General features: G+C 41.4%; 2 protein-coding genes across 3 annotated transcripts in view; one reads left to right on the top strand and one right to left on the bottom strand.

Moving 5' to 3' along the window:
* The window catches only part of LOC101859409 (SH3 and PX domain-containing protein 2A), a 47,920-nt gene extending 46,163 nt beyond the window's left edge, over nt 1-1,757 (bottom strand). For both annotated transcript variants that reach the window (XM_013082776.2, XM_005098786.3), the window contains exons 1-2: nt 1,425-1,757; nt 289-491 (exon numbers count right to left, since the gene is read on the bottom strand). In XM_013082776.2, the coding sequence (XP_012938230.1) occupies nt 289-357 (69 nt within the window). In that variant the 5' untranslated portion in view covers nt 358-491; nt 1,425-1,757. The remainder of the gene's footprint in view (nt 1-288; nt 492-1,424) is intronic.
* A 113-nt stretch (nt 1,758-1,870) lies between these two features.
* LOC101859015 (proteasome subunit beta type-3) lies at nt 1,871-14,497 on the top strand. Its single transcript, XM_005098785.3, has 6 exons — nt 1,871-2,028; nt 7,221-7,405; nt 8,523-8,630; nt 10,343-10,520; nt 11,720-11,814; nt 14,162-14,497. Exons 1-6 carry the CDS (start codon nt 2,026-2,028, stop codon nt 14,208-14,210), a joined length of 618 nt encoding a protein of 205 aa, XP_005098842.1. The 5' UTR covers nt 1,871-2,025; the 3' UTR covers nt 14,211-14,497.
* The last annotated feature ends 4,890 nt before the right edge of the window (nt 14,498-19,387 follow it).

Here is a 19,387-nt window from a genome sequence, read left to right as displayed (position 1 = left end):
AGCAACAAGTGCTTTAAGAACACATTTATAATAATAATACAGTAAATAGTCGCTTTTAAGCACAAGGGGGCTTCTATCCCAAAAAATGCTGTTTTGAGAAAATCGAAGGAACGGTAAAGTTTTTGGACCCTTGTTCAGTTTCCTTAAGAATAAAAGATACTTACAAAGAGAGTTTTCTCTATAAAACCTGACAAATATAATACACACACCAATGAAACCAAACTTCTCCAATAGGTAGGGCAATGCCCACTTTGGGTTAGCTCGCTTGTCCTTAAATATCATACTCACATAGTGTTTGCTTGGTGCTCGCCTCTTTTCAGCATCAAGGACCTCAATTTCAGAAATTTTTCGACCCATATTTCAGGGTGTCTACACTACGATCCACCGACAGAAGTCACTGATGTGGTATTGTTATAATGTTTAATCTCGAATACTAAAAGTGGGAGGAGTAGTTCCAGTGAAATATCTCCCTGTCTCACACACTCGCTGAGCTGAAAAGCAAAATCATACAATTAACAAGTGAAAAGGAGTAGGCCTGGCATAAAAAACAACAGCAAAGTAAATATCCCCCCTCCCCCCGATTTTTTTCTTACTTCAGATTGGTCCAAAGCATGGAAATTACTACGAAATTAGGCTTAAAAGTTTGAATGATAAAGTCCATAATAAACCCTATCAAATATTTTTAAAACTAGATCTGGAGTCTATTAATTTGTGACGGAAATGAAGTCAAAATTTGTGTTCAGCGCATATATTAGCCTATATCTAGATCTAGATATCTAGTAAGAAAATAGACACATTGTAGTTGTCGAAATGTGAAACGGGAGGGGAGGTAAGAATACCAAGGAGTCTTTCAACAGCTTTCTAACGTTCACTAAACCATTGTGGAGCTGACCTCCTGACCTCATCTTTTTTGTTGTGTTTTATTTGTTGCTACTATGGACTTCACCTAGAAATTAGTGGAAACTAATATTGCTTTTATTCTCTTATCATGCTACTGTTATCATGGACTAATCAAACACTAGCCTAACACTAACAGAAACATTAGCCTTCGTCAGACAAGTCGAGTTGATTTTCATTGTAACATTTCCGTTGTCATGCAAGAAAAAAACCCCCACAATATTTTTACTTGGGCACAATAAATTATAAATTAATAAATGTTTGTCTCATCAGATCATCCACGTTCCAAAATTAAAAAAAACAAAAACTTCCGTATTTTACAACAACAACAATGAACAAGATAGAAACTTTTGTACTCAAGGGCCCATTCATTATTATTTTTAATTTGAATCAAAAGACTAACAACAGTTCCCTTTATATTTATGTAGTCTACACACGTACAATCCTGGCTTGATTCCATGAGATATTAAATTAGCCATAAAACCTACACGACATACGATTAGAGTTAGGACCTTTATCATACTTACAGTTTCGCAGTCCTGCTTGTGTGGGGGGATGAGTAATGACCCAGTCCAAGCACCAAGCTCTGTCTGTATGATTAACTAGCCCGACCGACACACTGAATTATAGGCCAAGTGGGTGGAAGGGGAAGGGTTAGATTTTGTTTGTATGGGTGACGCGGAAGTTCCTTATAACCGCAGGCTTGGCAAGATTGGTTTGCATTGTCACTTAAAAGTTTTATGAATAACAAAATTATCAGTCACCATTGACGAAATTAGAGCAATCCAAATGCTAACAAAAATAAATTTTATGTTTTCATAGCAGAAAAGGCTGAATGTTGTTGTTTGGGGAAAAACGTTTAGTTTTGTTTTGTATAAATGACAATGTTGGTAGCTGTTTTTAATACCTATTAAGTTGGAGCTACGTGCAACCTCTGTTGAGTTTAGGAATGGTAATCTAACGGGACTGCTGAATTGAATATACAGCTTTGTGTATGCTTGCAAGTCATTGCAGTGCGGTTTATCTGATTGGTACCGATCTCTTTCAAAGTGTGTAGCCTACAATTCAAAGTGAGAAACCTCACTTGAACTGGCCAAGAATTGAGGCTGTCATTTCTGAACTACTAAAATGGTGAGTTACATCATGGTCTTTGCCTTGGACTCAGAGCGCAACTTGCTTGGGCACCGGGTTTGGTTCAGTAGTGTAGTTCCAGCAGAGTTCAGTAGTAGATCTAGATTCTAGATCTAGATTTCTATGTTGCAGATCTCGCCATTGATCCATGGGTGATCTTGTAGTTCCGTTCGTTAAAGTTCACGATCCATTTGTTTACATCCAGAGAAGAAATCCAGAAGTCTTGAAGATCAAAAATATTGTTTGAATTAGGCTACTCAAAGAGCAGGGATGCAACCTAACTGCAAAACATCAAATTAGGATTTAAGGCCACCTCTATTCTGTGAGAATAGTGCAGGCGAGTCTTGTGGCTATTCTCACCCGGTGCGCGTTCACCAAATTTTGCGTTCACCCTAAACCACAGAATTCTACACTGTGATAACAGAAAAATTGTAGAATTCTGTGCCGTGAACAAACGTTCCATTACAACTGTAGCCTACTAAAAGCGTACAATTTTGTCTGTGGGCAGTGGAGAGAGAGAGAGAAAGAGAGAGAGGAGTAGTGCGAGAATTTCCGGGCAAAACAAAATGGCGACCCGCGTAGTTCAGCTCGATTCGAAAAGTTAAATAGCCGTAGCATCTTTGTAGACAACCAAATTAATTTACTTTTGTGTTTTAACATCATTTTTTAACTTTGTTTTCGTCAATTTGATCGTCCACACTGATAGACAGTATTCAGAAAGAGACGGAGAGAGAGAGAAGAGGGGAGGAGTTGATCTTGCGAGAACTTCCGGGCGGGTGAGAATAGCCACTTTCTTTGGTCAATTTGATCGTCCACACCGATAGACAGTATTCAGAAAGAGACAGAGAGAGAGAGAAGAGGGGAGGAGTTGATCTTGCGAGAACTTCCGGGCGGGTGAGAATAGCCACTTTCTTTAGCAATGACAATGAAAAATTAAATTTTCATCCAAATTGCTTAAAAATGGACTTAAATGAAAATAGAGTAAATTCTAAGAACTATAGTTTTAAAAAATTAAAAATCCATTGATAAATAAAAAAGTTATTGGGATTTTTGTTTGCAAAATGTTGGAGGACCTTCATATAGGAAAAAATCGCCAAAATGTGGGACATGTTTTGATGTATTTTGAGGAAAAACTGTTCATAAGTCAGTAATGAATTGGAGCATATATATGAATGAAACTTGGCATCTCCATGTGATTTTTAGTGCCGAATCTAATTCTGCTATCACTTTTTCGATGTCTTCATTACTTTAGATCTTATAAAGACTGATATTTGCGTGAAATTTGTTGAATTGCGTGACATCGTTTTTACCGCGACGCGATCACCCCTTCTAAAACTCAGTAAAGCGCTATCGGGAAAACCCGCGATGTAGTCATCGGTGACCCATTTGGTTATAGGCAGCCAATCACATGCCGCCTAGCGATCACGCGCCTCTTGCGTGCCGGCACCTCGCGTTTGGAATGCGCTATCAAGTTTCTAGATCTAGGGTTTTATCAATGGATGGGTGGTAATTTTAAGTTGGTACGGAAAATCTACTAAACGCAGAGATCTGAAATTTTACAGCAATAAAGAAGACATGTGGGGCGCTTGTGTGGTCGACGATCAACCCGCAGCTCCGCTTAGTTTTCGAACCGCAGAGGAAATTCGCACAAACACGGCAATATCTCCGGTTCTAGTAATCGTTCGGGATTGTACGCTGGCATGTCGTTAGTTTAACCTTTCCTCTGGTTGGTTGCCGAGTTTCATTTATTTTCGTTCAGGAGTTTTCCCGTAACTAAACTTAGAAGAGAGTCACTTTTGATTCCGAGCAGCCCAAAAAATACCCCTCGCACGGAGGCCGATTTCCGGCACAAGGCGCAGCGGGCGATTGGCATTGCTACTTTCTTAGGATAAAATTCAGGGGGAACCCCCCCCCCCACCTCCACCCTGAAACCCCCCCGCCCCTACTTCTTGACTTTAACGAACGAAACTACAAAATCGCCGATCCATGGTCCATACTAAATCCTGCCCCCCATGAAGGCCACCTCTATTCTCACCCGGAGTGAGAATAGTGCAGGCGAGTCTTGTGGCTATTCTCACCCGGTGTGCGTTCACCAAATTTTGCGTTCACCCTAAACCACAGAATTCTACACTGTGATAACAGAAAAATTGTAGAATTCTGTGCCGTGAACAAACGTTCCATTACAACTGTAGCCTACTAAAAGCGTACAATTTTGTCTGTGGGCAGTGGAGAGAGAGAGAGAAAGAGAGAGAGGAGTAGTGCGAGAATTTCCGGGCAAAACAAAATGGCGACCCGCGTAGTTCAGCTCGATTCGAAAAGTTAATTAGCCGTAGCATCTTTGTAGACAACCAAATTAATTTACTTTTGTGTTTTAACATCCTTTTTTAACTTTGTTTTGGTCAATTTGATCGTCCACACCGATAGACAGTATTCAGAAAGAGACAGAGAAAGAGAGAGAAGAGGGGAGGAGTTGATCTTGCGAGAACTTCCGGGCGGGTGAGAATAGCCACTTTCCCCCATGAAACCCTCCGATTGGTCCAATGTGCGCAAATTAATCAGCGGTTATAGGGAGTGCCCACTACGGCTGGATGGGGCCAATCGTCAGACGCGGTCACCTCCTGAAACCAAAAACAGATCAGTGTTTTTTCGGTAGTTCCCACCCCCTTTATATATTGAGCCTGACCTACATCGAGATCTATACGTTTGATGCAAGCTAAGATATTAAACCTAACAACTGCAAAGCATCAAAACCCCCACCACATTTTTATTAGGACAGGGGGGCAAGCCCCCCTGAAACCCCCCTCTCTTGAGACTAAAACCGGCGAATAACAATTGTGGGGTGGGAACTACTGAAAAGCGACAACAGATCTAGTCTACACGTTTGTTTTTGCGAAGTGTATTAAGACCCGGTAACCGGTAACAAAGTCATGAAGTCGTCGAAGTACAAAATAGACGAAGTAGCCTATACAGACCCGGTAGGGGAAATCTTTTGTGAATTCGGAAAGTATCAGCGCCCAAACCCGGTAGTGTGTGTATGTGTGTGTGTGTGTGTGTGTGAGAGGGAGAGAGAGAGAGAACAGGGGGAAGTACTAGCAAAATGTCACATGCCCCAGTTGACGGGAGGGAACGAGAGAAAGATAGGGTGGGAAATAGGTAGGGAGAAAGAAAGACAGAGACAAACAAAGAGAAAGAGAAGGCGAGCAGTACACAGAGGAGAGAGAGAGAGAGAGGCAGGCAGAAAAAGAGGGGAGAGAGAAAGTTTAAGCAAAGAGGGTGACTGCTCGATTGAAATTATGACATGATAAGTTCTTTTCTTCAATTAATAAATAAAAAGAATGAACTGTTTGCTGGAGCAGTAATCTCCCCTTTTGTTTTATTCGTAATTTGAAGCATAGTGAATGACTTTATGAATTGCCATGGCTAAGACTAGTTTCAATAAAATGAGCCCTATACTGAAAATAGAAACATCTCAATGACTACCAAAATGAAAGTTCTGAAATTTTATGTATGGTCAACCTTTCTATATATATGGCTGTTAATGCTGGACAATCACTAATGACAGTGAAAATAAAATAGAAGCAACAGAAGTGTGTTTTCTTAAGACTGCCAAGAATATCTTGGAAAGAAAAGAAATAAAATGAAGAAGTACTTGGAGAAGCCCACATTGGACACTCACTTGATAAAACAATCAGTAAGACAATTGCAGTTTCTGGGATACCTAAATAGAAAAGGTATTTAACAACTAGCTTTCACTGGCAAAATTGAAGGCAAATGAGGCTGAGGTAGACCCAGAGCAATCTACTTGGAGAACTTAAACAAATGGGTGACGGGGAAAAATCAGGGTGATGTAGCTTTTTTAAGAGTTTCCGAGCAAAGGGTTGAATGGAGAACCATGATCAAAGATGTCTACCGCAGTGGCTTCAGACCCAGTGACGCTGATGCTTGCATCACGTCAAACAATCGACAGCTATTCAGATGACTGGATACACGTCTATACGGACGGCTCAGCATTCAAAGGCACAACCAAAGCCGGATATGGAATACTAATACAGTACCCAGATGGAAGTTCCAATGAGATCTCTGCAGCCTGTAGAGAGAAATACAGCAATTACGATGCAGAAATGATGGCAATTGAAACAGCACTACCATCTCCGCACAGTTTTTGACACTCATCCTGGAAAAGCTCAGAATATTGTGATTTTCACTGACTCACTATCAGTATTACAAGCCATAGAAAATGACCATCATCTAAACCAAGATTTGACCCATATACTGTTTGGGTCCCATCATCTGATAACATTCTGTGGCATCAACCTAGTAATGCAGTGGGTCCCCGGACACTCAGACATACCTGGAAATGACAGAGCAGACACACTTGCCAAACGGGGATCTAGACAGGAACAACCCAACACTCCAACTTCATACAACATTGCAAAATAAATCATCAAAAGCAACAACAAACAAGATTGGATGAACAGATGGGCCCTGGAAATGACAGGCAGAGCAGTTTTCAAACATATGACCACAACAAAAAGGAATGACAATATCAACTGCCTTCAGAGAAAGAAACAGACCACGATCTTCCACCTACGAACAGAACATATTATACAGCTCAACTTCCACCTGAACAGAATAAACCCGGAACTTCCCCCAATGTGTCCCTTGTGTGACTATGCGTATGAGACTGTGGAGCATCACCTGTTCCACTGCACAGCCCTAAATGACATCAGAGCTACTCTTCTCCCTCCGAGACCTAACATAGACAACACACTCTATGGAACATTACAGCAACTGCAGCAGACCTGCTCTTATCACTACATGGCATTGGACAGAAGGGCGAAAGCCCAACTGTTGCTGGATCGATACCAACAACAACCGCAGTGGCACTTGATTATGATGATGAATGGAAAAATGATTTTATTGTACTGCAACATGAATATTACTGTGCATATACATTGAAAAGTGGATGTTGCTGATTGATTTATCAATATTAAAATTAACATTCACAAACATTCGTGTTTCAAAGGTCGATGAAGTTTCATTTCCTCACAAAAGTGCAGCATTAGTGTGTAGAACCATAATGAAGTCCGGTGTATTGCTTTTGTTGTTATTCTTTGCTCAGGTGTTCTGATGCTCTGATTGGTTTGACCGTGAATTGAAATGATTACATTTTCCTTTTTTTTCTTCCCCAGAGTATTTTGGCCTACAATGGGGCTGCCATCATGGCAATGAAAGGAAAGAATTGTGTCGCCATTGCTGCTGATCGACGCTTCGGTATCCAGGCCCAGACAGTGAGCATGGACTTTGACAAAGTATTTGAGATGGGACCACATTTGTACATTGGACTGCCTGGCTTGGCTACAGATGTACAGACAGTGTAAGATTAACTCTTTGAAACCCATCGGACGCTGAGAACGTCTGGCGGTAATAACCCTGCTCCCCATCGGACACTGGGAACGTCCGGCTGTAATAACCCTGCTCCCCATCGGACGCTGGGGGCGTCCAACACTAGTGACAACATTTTCCTTTTATTTAGAGCTAGTTTTTGCTTGTTTTTCGGAACTATTCGCGAACCAAATCTTTTAGTAATGACTTTAGAAGCATTTGTTTCCGCCATTTAAAAGTTGGAGGCAAATTTTTGAGGTTATAATGAGACATAGTGCACCAGGTTTAGGTGACTAGAAAAAACTCTGGGAAATGGTGGAAAAAAACTCAGGGTTTAAAGAGTTAAGAGTAAACAGTTTAAAAAAATAGAAAATGTTTATTACAGAAATTTGAAAGAGGTGTGTTAATTTATTTTGATTTATATTTGTAGTTTTGTTTTTGTTTTCATTTCAGCTATAGATTTGATGTGACATTTCTTTTTTTAAAAATTTGGTTCCATTACTACACTACAAGGATCAATCTATTGTTGAATGAACTTTTGAAATTCGAGAGGAACTCATTATATAATGTTGCCCATCAAGTCAGGTCAGAATCATTTCCTTTTAACTTAAAGCTGGGCTGTTGGAGCTGCCTAACAAAGAACAAATTAAAAACCTCCTTATACTGCCAGGCGTGCTTCACCACCAACGGCACACTCGTTCCAACGTTGGTGGTTTAACAAGGTTTGACTGTATTCCCAAATGAGCTGACAAAGCTGTCCTCAATTCCAAAGTCGGGAAAGCTTATGTTCCCTAACATTTTGTTCATGGTTCTATTCAGTTTATTCAATTTGTGCAGTACTTTCTCTGACGAGAATTCATATCTCATAGACAAAATCTCCCCAGTGAAAACTTATAGAGAAAAATTAAATCCTCCCTCCCATTTTTCTTGATTATCTATTTTCACACCTGAACATAAGATGACAGCGTGTTAAATTTTTCATTACTTAGCCTGAACAAAACGAGTTTGACTTTGTTATTAGTCAAGAGGTTTTAATGAAGAGACTTCTGATTAGTTTTATTGAAGAGACTTCTGATTTTTCATTAATTTTTCTTTTCTCTCTTTTTTAGGTCACAACGATTGAAGTTCCGTTTGAACATGTATGAACTGAGGGAAAACAGAAAAATCAAGCCGAAGACTTTCATGGCCATGGTGTCCAATCTGCTCTATGAGCGTCGGTAAGTCCGAGTCACTTTTGTTCTTTTCCTTTTCTTCTGCTTCCAAACTGCCATCCAACATGGTGGGTGGTTTGCAGGTGCTCGTGTGTGGTTTACTCCTTCTTTCCTATCCAACATCTATCATCCTTATCTCTCCTCCTTCTTTTTTGTGTTTGTTACTCTATTGTGACACCTCTAATCTTTGGCACTTATATGACCTTATTGTATTGCAAGTGCCGTAAAACTCTTACTGAAACTAAACATCCAACATGTAATGTTAATTAAGATGGAAATTCCTGAGGTAGAGTTGTTGTTATCGATCCGGTAACGAGGCGACGTCGGAGCTCACATGTGGGTGGTTGGCGGGTGCACTTGTGTGGTTTGCTCCTTCTTTCCTATTAAACATCTATTGCCCTTATCTCCCGTTCTTCTTTTTTATGTTTGTTACTCTCTTGTAACACTTCTAATCTTCTGGCGCTCATATGACCTTATGTAGTTGTGAGCGCCGTAAAACCTGTACTAAAACTAAACGTTAACAGGAGCTCTTTGTTCTTTCTGTCGTGGCATTGTGGACTGGGGTGTCTGTGGACTGCCTGCCCACCCTGAGAAGAGGCCATTCTTGTTGAGGGTAGGAGGGTACAAGGGGTTTTCATGAGGCTGGAAAGACCGAACTGCCCTGTGACCTTGTAACTCCTGTAGGGTTAACGCCGCCCATTCCCCGCCACCAATGGCTACTGCCTATAGTTGTCTCCTCTTGCATGGCCCTGGTTTCGGCCAAGTGAGATAGCCATTGGATTGTCCCGTCCTGGGTCGTTGTGCCTTTAGTAAGAAGTCCACGGCCAGGGGCAAGTCAGGCATTATACTCAGTCCATCCCCTGCACCCAGACACTGTCAAACTGGCTGGTTCCTTCTCAGCCACAGAGGGTGTGTTGATAAAGAGTAATAGAGGTGTTAGGCAGATTAGACACCCACTCAAGGGAGAGTAGGGGTGTGTTCGTGAGGAGCATAGTGTCTACCACACTTCGTTCTGCCTCCTGCACCTTGTGGGGCCACTCCTGCTCTCATCCTGTTCTTAAAAATTTTTAACCCCTCTAGGAAATGGGGGGGGGGTTGAGTTGGTTTGTTGGGCGCCAACAGCTCACCATTCGCCAGAGCCGTGTCAGTGAAAACAGGGACCACCACAGACAGGTACGGTTGGCTGGATGGGGAGAAGCTGTTTGAGACGTTTAGGCAGTTCTCAATATTTAAGTGAGACCCATCACCATTCCTTGATTCACTCCAGGGGTAGAGAGAGAGGAAGACTGAGATCCACCTGGGAGTGTGATCTAGAGGAAGATCTCAGGCATACGAGACACAGTTTTAGTTTTAGTGTTAGTAGAGCTTTTACGGCGCTGGCAACTGCATATGGTCATATGAGCGCCAATATGAGACACAGTTGGCCGGAAGTGGAGAAGATTGCTCAGAACAGAGACAGGTGGAGAGAGAGCTCTTTTGGTGGCCAAGGGTGAAAGAGGTGAAAGATGATGATATGTAATGGTAATACTGAACAGGCAAAATTGTACTTGTACAAGTGCTCCAGTTATGCATTATTTTTTAGATATAACCCCCCCACCCATCTCCCTTTCTTGTATGTTACTCTCTAAAATCCTCTTCGGCACTTATATACACTAATTCTGTTGCTAATGCGGTGAAACTCGCACGAAAACTAAGTAGAAATAACTTATTTCTTTCAGATTTGGGCCGTACTTTGTTGAGCCAGTAATTGCCGGTCTGGACCCCGCTACCTTTGAGCCGTACATTGCCTCTATGGATCTCATCGGCTGCCCCATGGAGACCAACGACTTTGTGGTCAGCGGAACTTGCTCTGAGCAGATGTACGGCATGTGCGAATCGCTCTGGGAGCCAGATCTGGTGAGAATTTTGTGTTTGCTCAAGTTCAGTATTAGTTTTTACAGACTTTGGCTTCACAGTATCAGCCTGCCAAATCTATCTATATATGTGACTTTTTCTCAAGTTCCCTTATTGTTATGAACTGTTTTCACTGTTATTAAAAATGGTGATGGTGATACGACAAGAAATCACTGACGTCGCGTATTGACACTTCCCATTCTGATGCAATTACGTTCTGCAAATTTCTTGGTTATTTCCCCTGAATAATGAACTTCCATGTTTGATATATATATTCTTCTTTTAGGGGCAGTGAAAATATGTGTCTGTACTGTGTTTTCTTTGACGAGTGGGGCTTGTTATGTTTCACTTTCACCAGAGCAGGGTTCGGAATAGCACCATCAGTTCTAATTTAATAGGAAACAACGGTCAGTACAAACGTTTCCAGTTATGTTTTGTGCTGTCTTATCAAATGAGTGTGTTCCTGCTCTGGTGGGGTTTGCTCCTTCTTTCCTATCAAACCTGTCGTCCTTTTCTCCCTCCTTCTTTCCTATCAAACCTGTCGTCCTTTTCTCCCTCCTTCTTTCCTATCAAACCTGTCGTCCTTTTCTCCCTCCTTCTTTCCTATCAAACCTGTCGTCCTTTTCTCCCCTCCTTCTTTCCTATCAAACCTATCGTCCTTTTCTCCCTCCTTCTATTTTGTGTTTGTTACTCCCTTGTAACACCTCTAATCTTCAGCACTTATATGACCTTATTGTGTTGTAAGTGCCGTAGAACTCTTACAAAAACTAAAACTAATTCAGTCTAACACGCACATAGTCATAGCGAAACACATGCGTGGTATAGCAAACAGGTCTCCACTTTTCTCTCGTATATGTTTTTCTTGCATTTAATCCACATACATTGCAAGATTGCACTTATGGACAAGATTTGCACGTCTCGCCAATTTCACTGTGTGTATGAAAGTTTTCTTTGATGTTGTTCAACTTGAATGATTATGTGATGGTTTCCCTTCTCCCTCCAAGACCTGATATTGACAACACACTCTATGAAACGTTACAGCAACTGCAGCAGACCTGCACTTATCACTACATGGCATTGGACAGTAGGGCGAGAGCCCAGCTGTTGCTGGATCGATAACAACAACAACAACAACAACAACAACGACAACAACTATGACAACAACAACGACATGTGATGGTTTTTCTGTTTGTCCCCCCCAGGAACCTGATGATTTGTTTGAGACAATCTCCCAGGCCCTGATGAATGCCTTTGACCGTGACGCTGTCTCTGGTTGGGGTGCTGTGGTGCACGTCATGTAAGTGCTTGGGGCTCCGGAGGGAAAGGGACTGTTTTGTGTTTTTTTAGTTTAGTTTTAGTAGAGGTTTTACAGCGCTCACAACTGCATAAGGTCGTATGAGCGCCAAAGGGTGGATGTCAACGGAGAAGTCCTTACAGGGAATCAGACTTACTCTGCTCACCTCTCTAGCTTCAAAAGCACAAAGTCTGCTTTGACTATCAAGGCACCCGGCAAATAGCAGGTCACAAGAGTGTGACAAACATACAAAAGAAGTAGAGGAAAAATGATAATAGTAAGGATTAGGAAAGAAAAAGCAGCAGTTCTGTGTTGCTGTTCAGGCTCAGTTATGAGCATGACATTGATGAATCAGCCCATTTACAATTACAGTTTTACTGTACATAAGAACATGGCAAATGTCCCCCCTTTGGGAATGGCCTAAAGACTTCAGTCAGTAGCACCGCCCAGGGGGTTTGTATTTTTTGCTGATTGGAAATACAGATGACCTTGTTGTATGAGGGTTTTTTTATAGTTTGTTGAAAGTTCTTTATTCGTAGCACATTTGGATTTTTTTCAGGGAGGCTACTTCTCAGCAAACGTTGTTTTAGGAAGGAGATTTTGGAGGGGACGGGGTGATATAAGTGGTAGATCTAGTTAAGTTTGTACATTTTCAGTTGTGTGTATGGAATCTGTGGTTTCGTGAAGGCAATCCAGTGTTATAGCCGGGCAGCAGAAAATTGCGCAGGTTTTTAATCCTTTTGTCAAAAAGTTCAAAGGAATTTTCCAAAACCTGTTGGAAAATTGCACAGGGATTTTCGGTATCGAGTATTTTTTAGGTTGCGCAGGTATTCGACATGGTATCGACTTGAAATTCTGGAAGTACAGATTTAAGTAGTAGACCTCTTTGTCTCCCCCCTCCTTTTTTTTAATGTGTATTACTCTCATGGAATGCCTCTAATCTTCAGCACTCATATAATCTAATTGTGTTGTAAGTGCCGTAAGACTAACTAAAACTAAAATAGACTACTGAGTCACTACGTATCATTTTTCTGTGTTCTGCAAAGTTAGTTCTGGGTGAGGTTGTAAGAGTATGAGTATGGTGGACCATGGCTGAGCGAAAGAAACATGAAGGCTTTTCAGTCAAATATAAATGAAATGGCTGATCCCAGCAGAGGTGGATTAAAAAAACATGAATGTCAAACGCCCAAATCAGCAAATAATATAAGCAACTGAACCCAAAGCATGTAAGCGTGGCATGGGGGCATAATTCATGTAAAATTTTGACCCGATTATCCGACTTTGTTTATCTCCCATTGAAATCCGTACACAGTGATATTCGTAGATAACGAATAGATTTTGCTTTAAAGGGTGCTAGGCTATTTCAACCGTCAGTTTTGTAAAACTGCAGTTCATAGATGATTAATGTGTGTTGTCTCTAACTAAAAAGAATATCATCAGGCGGGTGGTTGACGGGTGCTCTGGTGTGGTTTGCTCCTTTTTTCCTATCAAACATGTATCGTCCTTATCTCCCCTTCTTCTTTTTTATGTTTGTTACTCTCTTGAAACACCTCTAATCTTCTGGCGCTCATATGACCTTATTCAGTTGCAAGCGCCGTAAAACCTCTACTAAAATTAAACTAGAATATCGACATTGATGAAAAATCTGCTTGCTTTATTGGATTATATTACTATTGACTGCCTATAAACAGTGAAAGATCTTCTCAGTTTGTTAGTGTTTGAGTGCTTAATCAGCTGCTTGCACTGCATGCTTCCCGGGAAGCTGAGAATGTTTCTGAGTGTTTTATGGTCTGCAGGGGTAATAATATAGTGTAAAGCTCATAGAGCTTGTTTTCGAGTGGGGACATTCGCTACATAAATGCTATTTGTTATTTGTGAGGCAGCGTGGTGAAATCAGGCGCTCGTCAAAATAATCAAAGTAAAGAGACTGGCATTTTTCCGCAAGTTTCGGAATTTTTATCGAATTTCTATTTTTTGGCTCAACACCTTTCATGCCTATTAAAGAACACATTTATGTGTGGATTTTACTGAAAAACGCTGGTTAAAGGCATAATAGATGGACATTTTCAGGTTCCACGGACTCTCAAGCTTTGGAAATAACGCAACTTAGGTGGCCATTTTCTTGCTAATTTGACCTCTGAAACCAGGCGACCCCCATCTTGTTCAATCGCCAATATCTTGACTTTTATCCAAGATAAATTGATACTTATCCATCAAAAACAAGGCAAATGTACAAGCTTTAAAATGATACCAATAACTTCATATGCCCCAAATCTGACAAGCGCCTGATTCTACCGCATCGTGACACATTATTATTATTATTTACTTTTTTTTCTGCTTTATTTTCCAGAGAAAAAGACAAGGTGACAACAAAGTACCTCAAGACCAGACAAGACTGATGGATTTATCCACTGATATTTTTGTTTTTGCATTAATTACTTTTCATCTGCAATTTTATATGTCATGAAAACTGTTCTACGTTCCACTGTTGTCGTCGTGTTGTGGGAGTGTGTGCGTGTGTTGAGCTTCTACGTTCCACTGTTGTTGTCGTATTGTGAGAGTGTGTGCATGTGTTGAGCTTCTACGTTCCACATGATGGTGGCAGTGCTCAGATGTCTCTCCAATGATGTCCAACCAGTGAATGAGGCCCATTGAAGTCATTATTAAAGATGCTGGAAAACGATCATCTGCTCGGCTTGGGGTTTTTAAAAAAATGTGAAAGTATGAATGTGAATGGTGTACTTCTTCGTGCTATGTTTTCGCCTTGTTCTCTGATCTTTTTCTTAATTTTCTAGGAGGGTGGCCGACGGGTGCTCTGATGTGGTTTGCTTCTTCTTTCCTATCTAAACATCTATCGTCCTGATCTCTCCTCTAGTCTTTCTTTTTTGTGTTTGTAACTTTGTAACACCTCTAATCTTCGGCATTTATATGACCTTATTGTGTTGCAAGTGCCGTAAAACTCTTACTAAAACTTACTGATCTTTTTCTCAACTTTCTAGGTTTTGTAGGGTTTTTTTTTAGGTGGGGAGGGCTTGTTTTGCTTGATTACAGCACTCCTGTTTGCTGTAAAACTTTTTTGTGTGCAATTTGCTCACCTCCACCATTGCTGCCAACCAGTATTTGAAAACATTTTGTTTATGGTCTTAGTTCAGAAGACACGATTTTGTATCCGCAAATTTATGTTTTCTGTTTTCTAGGACTGCTCCTCGTGGACTCGCGAATGCTAAAAAATGGTATTCATTTTCAAGACTGAATTTGGGAATAATGATGAGAATGATGCATGTAAATCTTCTGTAGTTGTGTCCCTCAATACATGTATTGTTAGCTATTGAGTTTGAATTTGTTGAGTGTAGTTTAAATAGTTTAACAGAATCACAAACGCAGTGGGGCAGCTTGAAGATCTACTGACCACAGTGAAGAGACGAAAATTAAAATGGTATGGGCATGTCACAAGATCTTCAGGACTTGCCAAACCAATCCTACCTGAAATTGTACACTACAAGGAAAGAGAAAAAGAAAGAGAGGAAGGCAGAGAAGGAGATGGGAGGACAACATCACAGAGTGGACAGGGAAGATGATGGGTGACCATTTGAGGAAAGCAGAGGACAAAAATAGATGGCAAGAGTTGGTTTTTAGATGCAGTGGTGCTCCCACGGTTGCCCCAACCACGGGATAGAAGAGGAAGAAAAAGAAAAAGAAGAAGAAGAAGAAGAGTTTAAATGTGTGTGAAGAGTTAGCAGGGAGGTTACTTGGCCGATGCTCACCATCTTGACCCGCCATGTGGGTAGAGGCTGATTTTTGGTTTGAAATGTTGGTAACTCTATTCATCTTTTTGTACTCGGATATGTCATGTTTATTGTTGGAGAATACTGAACCGATGTCTGTGGTGCAGCAGTTAGGCACCTGCGCCATTGGACATAGGAGACCCGAGTTCGATTCCAGAGTGGGGAGATGGTGGACGCTCTTGTGTGTTTTGCTCCTTCTTTCCTATCAAATGTCTGTCGCCTTTATCTCCCCTTTTTCTTTTTGTGCTTGTTACTCTCTTATAACACCTCTCATCTTCATGGCCTTATTGTGTTGCAAGTGCCGTTAAGCTCTTACTGGGGGGCTCTCGTGGCCTAGAGGTTAAGGTGTTGGCCTCTCATTCAAAGGTCCCGGGTTCGAATCCGGGTAGCGACCGAAAAATTTTCTTCTCTAAAATTGTCTCCTTTCACCTCCTTTCCTGCTCTCTAGCAAAGTTCTGTTGTCTGCTTTCATTTCCACTTTCTGCCCCCACCCTCTCACCTCCTTTGCCCCCTCCTCTGGGCTCCTGACTCTTTCTGCAGCCTTTCTACTGCTACTCCTTGGCTCCTCCTTACTGTTATCTTTCTGCCACACCCCTGATCTTCTGGTAGGAAAGATCTACACCTAGACTCTAGCCTTCTCGGACAAGGGCGAAAAATCTCGGAGGGCCCGTGTGCAAGTTGCGCACGTTAAAGATCCCTTGGTGGTCTAAAATCGATAAGAGTAGGCTTCGGCCGCCATCCGTGCAAAATTCGAAATTTCCTACCAACTGAAAATATTAGGTGTGTCCCGCGCGCTCATATGACCTTATGCAGTTGCGAGCGCCGTAAAACACTTTACAAAAACAAAAAGCTTTTACTAAAACTAAAACTGAAGATACGTCTTGTTTATTGTTGGAGAATACTGAATCGGTGTCTGTGGTGTAGTGGTGCAGCAGTTTGGCACTTGTGACATTGGATATAGGAGACCCGAGGTCGATTCCACAGTGGGGTGTGTGGGTGGTTGGCGGGTGCTCTGGTGTGGTTTGCTCCTTCTTTCCTATCAAACATCTATCGTCTTTATCTCCGCTCATTCTTTTTTGTGTTTGTTACTCTCTTGCAATTGATTTTCATTTCTTCAGTTTTGTAAAAACCCTCTAGAAGTAGAACTTTGAACCCCTTCTTTTTCGTCGACTTCTGCTGCTGATGGCTCAACATATTTTCTTTTTCTAGCTCTTCCAGTGCATGTAGTCAGACGTTGTTTCTCGGACCTTCCAGTAATACTGCAATGAGTCGTTTTAGTAAAAATCCGGATTATAAGTTAGTGCACCTCTTCGGCAAATGGGTTAGAGCCTCTTCGGCAAATGGGTTAGAATCACTTCAAGAAATGGGTGCACCCATTTCGACAAACGGATTAGGAAAGAGAGTAGGAGTCTGAATTCGGATCATGTTTCATTGAGAATTATTCGGTTATCCGAATAGGTTATCAGGGTTTTGCCCACCACTACAATAAACCACTCTGTCATCAGGGGCTACACACGATGCTGAATACGTCCCTGGACATGACGTAAAACTGTATTCCGGTATGTTCCTTTCTAGTTCAACATAAGTAATCTGTCCCCGTCGTTTTATGCAAGAAAAATTCTGAAATTAATAGCAAACTGAGTTAAAATGTGAAATTATGCGATTCTGTTAATTTTTAAAATGAATGACAAAGGAAAATAATCGGAAATTGCGCCAAAAAATGATAAAATTTGCGAAATTATGCGGTGTGCTTAAAACCCCGGGACAGAATAATACAGATCAACAGTCATGGGCCCTTCGTGGTCGAGAGGTTACGGTCTAGGGTTCGAATCCGGAAAGCGACGGAAAATTTTCTTCTCCAAAATGTTCTCCTTTCACCTCCTTTCCTGCTCTCTAAAAGTGTTCTGTCTTCTGTTTTCGTCTCCACCTTCTGCCTCCACCCCCTCACCTCCTTTGCCCCCTCCTCTGGGCTCCTGACTCTTTTAGCAGCCTATATCTACTGCTACACCTTGGCTCCTTCTTACTGCTTTCTTTCAGCCACATCCCTGATCTTATGGTAGGAAAGATCTTCTTCTAGCCTTTTCGAATAAGGGCGAAAAATCTCGGAGATACCTTGTACAAGTTGCTCACGTTAAAGACCCCTTTGTGGTCCAAAATCGATTTATAAGGGTAGGTTTCGGCTGTCACCCGGGCAAAATTCAAAATATTTTTTTTTTCTACCAACTGAAAATGTTTAATGTGCCCGTACGCTCATATGACCTTATGCAGCAGTTGCGAGCTCCGTAAAACACTTTCCAAAAGAAAAGAAAAAGAGGGAGAAAAAACGGTCTCTGACACAGGTCAATGTACGCAGGTTTCACGCCTCTTTCAACAAGCCGCCTCGGAAACGTTCTAAGTTGTCTGGATCTGGACACTAAATATGTCAAACAAATGGTCAGCTGAGAGCCAATGGTGATTTCTCCCAATTCCCTGTTTTGAGAAAATGGATTTTTATGGCGAAGTGGAAAGTGGAAACAATTTTTGTCACGGCGCGGTGGAATCAGGCTCTCGTCATTTTTGGGACATGAGGAGTTATTGGTACCGTCTTAAAGTTGTTCATTTGCCTTGTTGTCGTTGAAAGAAATTCCCATTTCTCTTGAGAGCAGGTCGATATATTTGCAATTGAAGGAAGTGGGGGTTGCCTGGTTTCAGAGGTAACATTACCGAGAAAATGGCAGCCAAAGTTTGGTTATTTACAAAGCTTGAGAGTCTGTGTTTGTAATCTTATAATTTACATTTTTTTGTGATTTAACTAACGTTTTTTCCACTAAAATCCACATAGACATGAGTTCTTAAATGGACTTAAAACTTGTTTAGCCAAAAAGCAACATTTCGATAAAAATTGCCATACCGGTGACGGTGAAAAAATGCAAGTTTCTTCTTATTCATTATTTTGACGAGCGCCTGATTTCTCCACGCTACCTCACTTTTGATATTGACGTATCGGGAATTGCGAATATGGCCAAATTGCTATCAGGATTGGTTTGGTGGAAAACAATTTGATATGATGGAATGTTATTTGAAAGCCCCACTTTCGCTGTTTTCGGCAATTTAGCCAAAAATGGGCTTCCGACAAATTTTAATGTGGGGCTAGGTGTTTCTGAGACGCCTTACTCAAGTGATAAGAATATTCAGCGTCTGCTCTTGCTTCGAATGCGATATCCAGGTTTCAAATTTCTGTATGTGGGTGGTTGGCGGGTGCTCTGGTGTTGTTTACTTCTCCTTTCCTATCAAACATCTATCGTCCTTATCTCCCCTTCTCCTTTCCTATCAAACATCTATCGTCCTTATCTCCCCTCCTTCTTTCCTGTCAAACATCTATCGTCCTTATCTCCCCTCCTTCTTTCCTGTCAAACATCTATCGTCCTTATCTCCCCTCCTTCTTTCCTGTCAAACATCTATCGTCCTTATCTCCCCTCCTTCTTTCCTGTCAAACATCTATCGTCCTTATCTCCCCTCCTTCTTTCCTGTCAAACATCTATCGTCCTTATCTCCCCTCCTTCTTTCCTATCAAACATCTATCGTCCTTATCTCCCCTCCTTCTTTCCTATCAAACATCTATCGTCCTTATCTCCCCTTCTCCTTTCCTATCAAACATCTATCGTCCTTATCTCCCCTCCTTCTTTCCTATCAAACATCTATCGTCCTTATCTCCCCTTCTCCTTTCCTATCAAACATCTATCGTCCTTATCTCCCCTCCTTTTTTGTGTTTGTTACTCTCTTGTAACACCTCTAACCTTCGGTTGTACAGT

This window comes from Aplysia californica, unplaced genomic scaffold (genome assembly GCF_000002075.1).
Source record: "Aplysia californica isolate F4 #8 unplaced genomic scaffold, AplCal3.0 scaffold00193, whole genome shotgun sequence".
NCBI lineage: Eukaryota > Metazoa > Mollusca > Gastropoda > Aplysiida > Aplysiidae > Aplysia > Aplysia californica.
The sequence above is the reverse complement of the archived record's forward strand: the minus strand, read 5'-3'. Positions and strand labels throughout refer to the sequence as shown.